The 12,325-nt window shown below is 39.6% G+C and overlaps 1 protein-coding gene across 1 annotated transcript in view; it reads left to right on the top strand.

Annotated features, from left to right (window-relative positions):
• The window catches only part of TACR1 (tachykinin receptor 1), a 100,993-nt gene that overhangs the window by 16,849 nt on the left and 71,819 nt on the right, over positions 1–12,325 (top strand). Inside the window, exon 2 of the mRNA XM_032653077.1 lies at positions 5,272–5,466. Within this exon, the coding sequence (XP_032508968.1) occupies positions 5,272–5,466 (195 nt within the window). The remainder of the gene's footprint in view (positions 1–5,271; positions 5,467–12,325) is intronic.

The raw sequence follows: 12,325 nt of genomic DNA, 5'->3' as shown, positions 1-12,325 counted from the left end.
TTGGAAGGGAAAGTGTAGAAGAAGGATGTGGTAAGACAGATCTCCTAGTAGAGGAAAGACATTCTGTTTGCCAAATGACTTAGGGCTGGTATAGGTGAAAGTTATGAGAATACTGCAGCTTGTCAGAAGACTGGAATTCTTTCTCACAATAGGATTGTTTCACTCTGTGTTTTTAAAAATGTGCAGGCTTATATTTTGCCAGACTTAAAGCACTATATGGAGAATTCATTTTATAAAGCAAAATTATGCAGGAGGAAGACAGTACCTCAAGTTTTCATCAGAGAGGCCACATACAATTCAAATCAGAGCTCATGGCCCACCATGGGACTGAAACAACCTGAAGTGGAGAACATAATCTACATCCCACACAGCCTCCAGACAGTCTCTCTGGTAGCCTGATGATTAATGCATAAACTAGAAAGACATTTCATTGACTGCCTTCTAGTCCCATGAGCACAATGTAGTCAATAAATATTTATTGAATGTAATTTCCTGGTGCTTGCAGCACTTACTCTGTGATAACTTACAAGCGAATAAGCAAGAATTGTTCAGGGTGGTTACAAATAAATATATAAATGTATGTTAATAGAATCCAAAATACAAATGGACAGTAAGAAAGGAAATATGTATCCTTCTGCAGACAAGTCATCCAAATGGTACTAGATTTAGGGTAAATAAGAAAGAAGTGCATTACACAAGCCCCAGAAGTGAGAATTGCAAGAGAGAGAAAGAAGAAAGAAAAAAAGGGAGGAAGGAGATTTATAAATAGCTCTATTTCATACAAATGAAAATATATACGTTTTTAAAGTCAATCTTTTTTAGTCTCTCTGGCTTTATGTGTACAATACTTTTATCTGTCACTGAAATAGCTCCTACACTCAGGAAATGGCAGAGTTAACTGAAATGGGCTTCCAAATTACAATTTTTGCAATAATAATAAAATATGGCTTTCCCCACCCATTTGGAGCTACAGCACTGATATGCTTATGCGATTCCCCCTTAAGCCCCAGTCACATTAGATTCTGAGCCAGGTATCACCAATTCGGCCATGAGGATGACTGTTAGGTTAAATTTATTAAAGTCTGAACATTTATTCTGAGTTAAAAGTAAATTAAAAATTTGCATTTGAAATAATATCCAAAAGGGACAGTGTAATCACCACATTCTCCCTTGTGCATCCTCTGTAAGCTCCTGTGAAGTCTGAGAATGCACAGACACAGTGAAAGCAGGAGCCTGGGAGGTGCTGAAGCTGAGACAGGCATCTTCACGGCTGCATGTCCAGCTTTGTAGGGGAAAGCTCTTGTCTCTGGGAAATGCTTCAGTAAGCAATTCTACAATTTTAATACAGACACTCAAAAGAGACTCTAGTCATGACCAACCAGGTCCAGCCCTTCAGCAAATTGGAAAGAAGACAATAGTGATTGCACAAATCCACATCCACTGGCTCTGATTCTAGGATTGCCACAACCACCCCATGACTAAAGAGGAAACAAAGGTTTCATTGCTGTCAGGCAGCAGGAAAGAGGCAGAACCAAGAGGGAACCAAGACTTCTCAGGATTCTTTTCAGGATACCACCCCAAGTATAGAAGGTCATCAGGTCTGCAGTATACTGGACCTCCGTTGGAAGTAGCCAGACAATGCTCGATTCACTGCAGGTTGAGAGTTGTCTTTGCCCTTTCTTTCTTTCTTTTTTTGCGGTACGCGGGCCTCTCACTGCTGTGGCCTCTCCCGTTGCGGAGCACAGGCTCCGGACGCTCAGGCTCAGCGGCCATGGCTCACGGGCCCAGCCGCTCCACGGCATGTGGGATCTTCCCGGACCGGGGCATGAACCCGTGTCCCCTGCATCGGCAGGCAGACTCTCAACCACTGCGCCACCAGGGAAGCCCTGCCCTTTCTTTTTTATATATAAATTTATTTATTTATTTTTGGCTGCGTTGGGTCTTCCTTGTTGCGTGCGGGCATACTCTAGTTGCGGCAGGCGGAGGCTACCCTTCGTTGGGGTGCGTGGGCTTATTACAGTGGCTCCTCTTGTTGCGGAGCACGGGCTCTAGGCACGCGGGCTTCAGTGGTTGTGGCGTGTGGGCTCAGTATTTGTGGTTCACGGGCTCTAGAGCACAGGCTCAGTAGTTGTGATGCACAGGTTTAGTTGCCCCGTGGCATGTGGCATCTTCCCGAACCAAGGCTCAAACCCGTGTCCCCTGCATTGGCAGGCAGATTCTTAACCACTGTGCCACCAGGGAAATCTGTCTTTGCCCTTTCAATGCTCTGTAGATGATAGTTGAGTTACAGACTTTATAGCCACCAAATCAACCAGGGAAATTTGCCCAGAGATTTATAGATTACTACTCACCTCCACCACAATATCTTTTGCAAATCTATTCCTAATTCCGCTCTCTCCTGACTTCAAGACTACCTACACTTAGTGTCTTTTTGTTAAAGCATAATTATATTTCCCAAATAGGTGATAACATTTTCAGAGTCATGCTGACACTTTTGTGTGTTTGACAAAGGAGGGGCACAGTGACTTGCTGATATGTCATGACTAAAATATTCAAATAAGAGTAGAGACATGGGTATGAAATGTACAGTGTGGGAAGTCAATAATTATGTAATATCTTTTTATGGTGACAGGTCATAACCAGACTTCTTATGGTGATCATTTTGAACTGCATAGAAATATCCAATCACTATGCTGTATACAAGGAACTAACATAGTGTTATACTTCAAAAACAAACAAACTTATAGAAAAAGAAGATCATATTTGTGGTTTTCAGAGGTGGGGGTTGGGGGAGTGAGAATTGGGTAAAAGTAGCCAAAAGGTACAAACTTTTCATTATAAGATAATAAAGTACTAAGGCTGTAATGTATAACATGATAAATATAATTGACACTGCTGTATGTTATATATGAAAGTTGTTAAGAGAATAAATCCTAAGAGCTCTCATCAGAAGGAAAAAAATTACTATCAATCCTTAGAATGTATATATATATATATATATATATATATAAAAACCACTTTGGTGTACAGTAGAAACTAACACTATATTATAAATCAACAATACTTGAATAAAATAAATTTTTAAAAAGACTACCTAACCACTTTCCAAAAGAGGGAGAAGGAAAAGATCCTGGGGATTTCCTTCCGGGCAGCTATCATCAGTTCTGATTACATGTGTAAAAGCTGACCTGAGGCATCCTAATATACTTTCATATACTGAACACTGTCAGTGCCATCACTCTTACAGACCAGAGAAGGAAAGCCTAAGTCCCTAGCAAGAAAATCTAGGAAAAGGTATTCTAAAAGGTATTCTATAAAAGGACAATCAGGAAAGCCTTCATGAAAACTGAGCCATCAAGCTTCTCAGACAGGGAAGATCTAACAAATCATAACATGGAGAAGGGAGGAAGTCTCTGAATGCTTCTTGCCCTTCAAGCCAGATGCTCAGCAGGCTCACCCCAAATCCAGCAAAGCACACCCCTTTAAGCCTCTTCAATAATCCACCTGCCATTCTGAATCTGCAGCCTCCCTAAGGCTCTGAGGTATTTATCAGATTACCGCTTGAGGTCACATATCCTACTGTCATGTTTTGTGGCTGTTTATTTATATGCGTTTTCTCCTTGGAGAAATTAGAAGCTCGGAGTTCACAAGGAAACACAGTGCTCTGCGTGTGGCAGGTGCACAGTGTGAATTTGTAGTGCACATACTGAATGAAATTACTTTCCTTGTAAGCCTGGCCCCAGTTCCAGCCTAGAGATCTTAGAGTCCAAAGACTATAAAAAAGAATTATGTGGAATTATTTGGAGCCAGCTGACAGCTGTTCTATTTGTCTGCTCATTTCTGAAGTCTCCATTGACTATTCAGTCCCATGGAAGCCAGAAACACCTGCCTGTCAGAGAATCAAATGCATGATTCGGAGATTTTGTCAGATACTTAAACCCCAAAGGCGGTATAAGACATAATTCCGACTGTGAAAAAAAAATGCATATTTTAAGGGATGGATCCATGAACTCTGCAAAAAATAATTGTTTTCAGTGTAGACAATATTTACTGGCAGGTGTTAAGAGTGCAAAATAGTAACAAAGGGATGAGAAAAGAGGTTGGCATGGCTCCCCTTCCCCAAGTGAGGACCCTGTAACCAGGCCAGTGAGGTGGGAGTACTTGACTTCAGCCACTTTGAGTCCAGCATCCACTGGAGAACAAGATTCCAGACAGGAGGGGTCCTCACAACATGGGGGAAGGGAGCAGTACCCTAGAAGGGGCGTGAGCTGTGTTCCGTCCCAAGCTGCTTTGTTCCTGTCCACCACACACCTCAAAAGCTCGGGGCAGGGGTGTTAGGGGACTGGGCTAAACCTATCCCTTTAAAAGGTAGATGATTTTTTCAAGGCAGGAGGCAGAATTGATGTGACTATAACTGGTATTAAATGCTGATTGGAATATTTGTTAATTCTAAAATCTCTGCTGAATCTCAAAGTCTATACACAAATTCAGACGTGGACACTCATTCAGATGACACCACTCAGTGCTTGATCCCAAGTAAGAGATGGAGAAATGGCTCCAGACCTAAAGTCATCATTCACTTTGCTTCCCTCTTCCTGCAGAGAGGTTTCATCTACCCTGGGCTTTGATATGCTCAAGTGTGTCTGTCTCAGGAGGTGGAGGGTCTCTTTCTCTTCATGAAGCATACTTTGTTAGCCATACACTGACTTCTAGATGTTCAAAGAGTTGGTGAAGATTTCTCCAGGAGCTATTGGTTTTTTGTTGGCTTTAGGCCACTGCTTTCTCATTCGTACACATTCACTTCCCTTCAAATTGTATGGACCTGTACAGGATTGCTAGCCTTTTAAATTGCTACACCAGGACTTTAAAAACTACTATTTCTATCACCACTATTCCTTAATCCCAAAAAGGTAAAGATAGGCTTTACATTGGCTAAATTCACAAAGTTGTTCTTATTTTTCTTATTTCACTGTAAGCCACTGACATATACTTAGGCATCATGTCCCTAGCATAAGGACAAGAATGAAAATTTCTCTCCTGTAATGTTGCTCGATGGGTTCTAAAATATTAAAAATATATGGCTGAGTTTAGCATTTATGTCATAAAAGTCATAAAACTTAAGGATAGAATATGAAAAAGAAAATAATTGTAAAAATCACCAGGACTCAAAGGGCTTCTGGAGAATTTTTCACTGGGCAGGAGCAATGCATAATCACTAATGCAGATTTTGGTGACCAAATTGGAATGTTTGTCCTTTCTTCTCTGTTCCAGGTACATGGCCATCATCCACCCCCTCCAGCCCCGACTGTCGGCCACAGCCACCAAGGTGGTCATCTGTGTCATCTGGGTCCTGGCTCTCCTCCTGGCCTTCCCCCAGGGCTACTACTCAACCACTGAGACCATGCCCAACCGAGTGGTGTGCATGATTGAATGGCCGGAGCATCCCAACAAGATTTATGAGAAAGTGTGAGTAGAGATGAATTTCAGTGCCTTCTTTGTCCTTTCTTGTTCCTTCTTTCTTTTGTTCTTCTGGTGGTTAGGATTTAATTTGTATGTTAGGATTTAATTTGTAAACATTTCTCACAACCACTCTGTGTCAGGTTGATGTGTCCATAATTATCAGGAGACTATTATGTCCCAAATACTATTCTGGACTTTGAATGAAAAGTTTTAAAATATAAGACCTGGATCCTGATATAGCATACCCTTTGGGCACACTACCGTGTCCCTCTTACCAGTGACTTTGCCCTGCCAGTGTCTGCATTTCTTTGCCTGGGAACTTTTTCCTACTCTATAGAATGCCATTTTGCCCTCTTGCACAGCATGCCAGAGGGTAAGGGAATTATCCTTCCCTCCACACTCCCAGCAGCTCTCAAAAACAACTGATGGGGGAACTTCCCTGGTGGTGCAGTGGTTAAGAATCCGCCTGCCAATGCAGGGGACAGGGGTTCAAGCCCTGGTCTGGGAAGGTCCCACATACCATTGAGCAACTAAGCCAGTGCACCACAACTACTGAGCTTGTGCTCTAAAGCCTGCGAGCTACATCTATTGAAACCCACACGCCTAGATCCTGTGCTCCGCAAGTGATGCCACCACAATGAGAAGCCTGCGCACTGCAATGAAGAGTAGCCCCCGCTCACTGCAACTAGAGAGAGCCTGCACACAGCAACAATGATCCAACTCAACCAAAAAAAAACACACACACAAACTGATGGGAGTTGGCATATGAACACCCCAGCTCCCTCCCCCTTCAGGTGGGAGGTCTCTGAGGTGTGTGTTTTACTGTGTTCAGGGTTTCCTCTTGGGATTAATCTCCAGTCACCCTGGTAGCAGCTAGCTCAATGACACACGCTTTGTTAGCCCCACTCCCTACTGGTGTTTCTTTCTCCTTCCAAATAAGTCATTTGCACCTGAATCTTTATCTCAGGATGTGTCTCTGGGGAAAACTAAACCAAAACACCTACCTTCTAGGATTTTGCAGCTGGAAAAATACCTATACATGTGAAATGCATGAGAAGGCAAGGCCAGAACATTGGGACCTTATGAGTAACAGGTTCCCCACAGGACAAGCCTGTTTCTCTTCCAGCGGCCTGACCGATCACATTTAGGGCTTTTTAAAGCTATCTTGGCACATTTTCCAAAATTTCTTATCTTAGAGGCAACATTAAAATGGCTTATTCTTTGTTTTGTTCTATTCAAGTGAGCAGCAATTTGACATTTATATTATCATCAGTTTTCTGGATTCAAAGCACATTGATAATATGGCTCCTTTTGAAAGTCCTCTATAATTTTCCAATCTTGGGTTTATTAAGTGAATTGAAAAAGAAAGACCACTTGTATTAGAATCAGAAGATCTGGATGTTAATTACAAGATTGCCAGTTTCTAGCTATGTGACCCTGGGCAAGAGCACAGTCTCTCCTCGTTGTTAAATGGAATATGATAAAGCACTGCCTCACATAAAAAACTGCTTTGAAGAGCAAACAAGATAATGTATTCTCACCTTGTAAGCTATTAAATGCCATACGAAAGATAAGATACTGTTATTGAACTAAATTCATTAGATAGTATAATATAATCATTATAGACCTTTGAACTTATTAAATGGTAAAATGAGACACTGTACCTGTTGGCCCTCTAGATTTGAGGGTCCAAAATCCTGTTGCACACAGAGTTACACTACTGCATCTGTTCCATGGAGCATGGAAATGGAGCTTGTCAGAAAGCAATACATAAAGCTCAGACTTTGCCTTCCAGACACAGACAGTGGGATTTAATTGATCAAGCAGTGGGAGGATTAATGCTTAGCCTAGGAGATGTTGAACATTTTTCTTTCAAGTGAAACTACAAGCCTGAGCAGAGTCATAGCGGGAGAAAGAACATAGATTTACAAGCTGTATGGGACCCATGAACATGTTCAAGCCAGAAGCTTCCCTCAAAAGGGGGAAAAACAAACCCTCTGAATTAAAGTTCATTATATAAACTGCTTCAGAAACTGCCGTCAACTTCATGGACCTTAGCTCAGTTCTTAGTTCTTGTGAGCTTTTCAAAGTCTGATCACCTTTCTGCAACTTTTTGCTTCAAATAAGCACAGTTCTTTTATCTTCCAACAAATTCAAATTTTAACTTGGAAATAAAGGTTTATTTTCTCACAGATCTCTGGGATCTCATGCAAGAAACAGTAGTGTTTTACTTTTAAACATTTTTCTATTTTATGCTTACTAATGATTAGAAAGTCCCTTTGAGACTCAATGTTTTGGACTGTCCTTTCAAGTTACCTTTAAAGAATTTTGGGTAACTGCTCCTGGATGCATGGTTAGGTTTGCCATTATTGTTTATTTCATGATTTTAACCTCAAAAAAAATGGGCCTGGAATAAGAGCTCCTGATTTTATCTATTCAAGATGTATAAAATGTTTATAGATGCAGTAGTAAGTTGAAAGCGTCCACATTTGCCATTCACATATTGTCTGTGATACAAACATAAGTGTAAGCTTTATGCAAACCTATTTTATTTTTGTCAGTATCTGTCATAATGCATCATGATATGTTTTTTAGGGAATTTAAATTCCATCAGTTCTAAACTACGTACTTTATTATATTCTCTTTTATTAGAACTAATGATTGCCATTTCCACAGTACACAGTGATTCCAAATTTGAAACCATAAGGAAATTTTATTTTGAGACAGGGTAAGAGCATAGGCTTGAGAGTTAAATGAGTGATCAACTCCCAGCTACATCTCTCTCTAGTTGAGTCGTAATAGTCGTTATTCAAGCTCCTCAGCCTAATAGTACAGTCCATATAGAGGTGCTGAGAGAAGTAAATAAGGTACTTGCTTAGCTCAGTGCCATGCACATTGGAAAGAATCTAGTGAATGTTACCTACTGTTGTTAGCATCGTTCATTGATCTGGGTACATACATGGGCAGAAAACTGGCAGCAGGGAGTGAGATGGGCAAATGCTTAGGCCCAATTTATCTGATGAATAATTTATGCAAGATAATTACACTAAAAGGTTTTGTGAAAATCTGGGTCTTTTGAAAATCTTTGAAAATCTGGCATTTGCCTTCTGGCTACATGGTTAACCTCTAACCCTGATCATTTATCATTTAGATTCTTATAAATACATGTATTAAAGTAAACACTTTTAAAGAAATGCAATCCAATAAAAGGACAGGCAAAAGATATCCTTATATATTAAATGGCCAATTAATATATAAGGAGGCACACAACTTCATTCATCAACAGTGAAATGAAAATTAAAACCATAATGAGATCTTACTATCTACCTATTAGACTAGCAAATGTTCAGAAGTCTGACTAAACTAAGCATTTAGAACTTCTGGTGAAGAACCTTAGTAGACTGCTAAAAGTATACATTGATAAAACCACATTGGAAAACATTTTGTAGTATCTAGAAAAGAAGAAACTATTCATAACCCTGCAATTTCACTCAGGGACAATTAATTACCCTAGAAAAACTCATGCTATGAACCCACATACATCTAGATATTGTTTATATCAGCATCATTCTTAAAGCCCTAAACTGGAGATATTCCAAATGTCCATCTTCAGTTAGATGGATATTTTAAAGGTGGTGCAAGCATGCAATGGAATATTATGTAGTTGGCAGAATGAACAAAATGTAGCTCCATGCAGCATAAATGGCTCTTGTAAATAAGGTTTTAAAACAAGCAAAATGAAAGGGGGTAATACTACAACTGCAAGCAAAGAAGTAGTTACCATGAAAGTGAAGACTGTGATTATCTTTCAAGGGAGAGAAAGGGATGTGATCAAGAAGGGACACTAGGAGTTGCTTCTGAGGATATGGCATTATATTTCTCCAGCACAATGGTAGTAGCATGAGTGTTTGCTTTAAAATTACTCATAATACCAAGTAGTTTGACTTAGGCACTTTTTCTGGAATTTATGTTTCATTTTTATTTTACTTAAAATTAAATGCTATCCAAAGGTTTTTGCTTTTGCAAGCTCTCAAGATACTGCTTCCATTGGGATAACCCCAAATTTCCTCCATAAGAAATTATCTTCTGAAGTGTGGGCTGTGCCTGGGGTGACATTCATAAGTACTCATCTCTGAATTAGCCGAAGTATGGATGGGCCCTGTTTCATTCTCATGTTTACTTGCATTTTACCTTGCTAACTCCTATGTGTCAGCCCATTTGGAATTTTTCCAATTGGTCTAAGGGGGGTTAGGACAAATTATTGTCCCTGGAAGGATGTGACAAATGTTAACCAGAGAACAAGCCCATAGACTCTCCACAGCACTCATCCCTTACTGCTATTATTCATAAGCACGTACATCTGGGCTACAAAATGCTACAGATAGACTTGGTTCATCTTCCTGGAAAACCATTTAAAACTTCATTTTGCATTTAAAAATATAAATAAATTATGGGGTATAATGAAAGTTCTTATAATTTCTTTAATCACCCATATTCCCATCATTTACAAAGGCTCTAACATTTTGATGAATTTCCATCCAGGGAAATATTGTTCTTAGTTTCTTTTGAAGTGTCTTGTGTACCTACAGGTCAACACAAATATAGATTGTTTCCCTTTTTGTAACACAAAATGTAGCTTATTATGCACATTGTTCTGCTTTTTATTTAACTTAATAAGTCTTAGAGATCTTTTCATATCAGTTCATGAAGAGCTTCTCTATTCTTTTTTTCAGCTACACAGTACTCCATGTTATAAATGTACAATATTATTTAACCGGTCACTTTTAGTGGACTTGGGATTGTCTCCAGCCTTTTGCTATTGGATTGCTGTCATGAATAACCTTTACATTTATCATGTAAGGCTATGTGGAGCATAAAAATCCCCAAAATGGAATTGCTGGGTCAAATTTTTATATTTGCCCTCCATACTAATTTACATTCCCACCAGAAATGTGTGAAAGTCTCTGTTTCTCCACAGCCTCGTCAACAGACGGTATTGTCAAGATTTTAGATTTTTACCCACTAAAGTTAAAAATGCATTTCTCTTATTGGAATGGGGTTGAATTTTTTTCAGTTTGAATCATTTGTATTTACATTTTATAATCCGCCATTTACCGTATCATAAAGAATTTCTTATGTCATTAAACATGTTTGTACAATTGGATGTGAACATATATGTGTGTATCCATATGTAAATAATAGTTTTTTTAACTAACTCCTTCTTTGAAAATTGATTAGTGATTTCCCTTAGCTGACTAGTAAGATAAAACAGCAAACTTCATAAGCAGGCTGCTTCTAGCTACATCCCTAGATCTCTGCAGGGACAGGTTCAATGTCTTCTGTCATCCACTGTTTATGTCTACAATCTGCAGTTATGGAATGTTATTCTAAAATTATTCATGCAACTGGAGACTTGAGTTCATTATTAATATAGTATTGTCATAGCTTGTGATTGAGTCCTGCCATAATTTTAGCAACTTGGCAGCTGTGACTGCTCTTGTGAAACTGTGACACTACCTAGGAAGTCCTATAATGGTAGAGTGATTGACTGGTGAGGAAGAAAAATTTCACGGGTACGGGTAACCAAAAGTAACTCTTCCCGATGGAGAAAAAAAGCACAGTAAAAGAAAAATTAAAGTATAAAGAAGAAATATTTGGCTTTGCAAAATGCAAATTCAGTAGCTTTCAAAATTATCTGGATCCAAGCCCACTCTTGAGGATGCTATCCAGGGTGTCAAGTTGCTGTGGCCCTGGAAGGTTATGGGGTAATACCCCTGAGGGCAAGGAAGATGAATGAGTCAATATTTCTTTATCAGAGGGCTCATCAATATGGCCAAAAAAAAGTCTGTAATAAGGATGAAAAATGAGAAATACATCCCAAAGAATGAGATTTAGGCAGCCTGGGGAATTTCAGCTTCCCTGAATCATTTATTAATATTGGTCATATGTCATTTTCTGTTAATTAAACTTCTCTGTACATAACTTCGGGGTAAAGTTTTAGCATGAAGTAAGATGTGCTTATCTGAATTACAAATATTACCAATAGTCCTGGGAAAGGAAACTATGTCAGAAAACAGCATCACTCATGACTATAATTACCTGGAGATTTTGTGAAAATGTACGTGAATGTGGATATATTAACTCTAATATAATTCTTTTATTTTTTTATAAATTTATTCATTTTATTTATTTATTTTTGGCTGCATTGGGTCTTCGTTGCTGCCCTCAGGCTTTCTCTAGTTGTGGCGACTGGGGGCTACTCTTCGCTGCAGTGCACGGGCTTCTCATTGTGTAGCTTCTCTTCTTGCAGAGCATGGGCTCTAGGTGCATGGGCTTCAGTAGTTTTGGCATGCAGGCTCAGTAGTTGTGGCACACGGGCTTAGTTGCTCTGTGGCATGTGGGATCTTCTAAGACTAGGGCTCCAAGCCCTAGTCCCCTGCATCGGCAGGCAGATTCTTTTTTTTTTTTAACATCTTTATTGGAGTATAATTGTTTTACAATGTTGTGTTAGTTTCTGCTGTATAGCAAAGTGAATCAGCTATACATAAACATATATCCCCATATCCCTTCCCTCTTGCGTCTTCCTCCCATCTTCCCTATCCCACCCCTATAGGTGGTCACAAAGCTCTGAGCTGATATCCCTGTGCTATGCAGCTGCTTCCCACTAGTTATCTATCTTACATTTCATAGTGTATATATGTCACTGCCACTCTCACTCTTTGTCCCAGCTTACCCTTCCCCCTCCTTGTGTCCTCAAGTCCATTCTCTACGTCTGGCAGGTGGATTTTTAACCACTGCACCACCAGGGAGGTCCTCTAATATAATTCTTTATTAGTACCAATTGTAACAGAAGACTGTCTTTATT

This window comes from Phocoena sinus, chromosome 13 (genome assembly GCF_008692025.1).
Source record: "Phocoena sinus isolate mPhoSin1 chromosome 13, mPhoSin1.pri, whole genome shotgun sequence".
Lineage (NCBI taxonomy): Eukaryota > Metazoa > Chordata > Mammalia > Artiodactyla > Phocoenidae > Phocoena > Phocoena sinus.
Note: the sequence above shows the minus strand (reverse complement) of the source record. Positions and strands in the feature narration are given on the sequence as shown.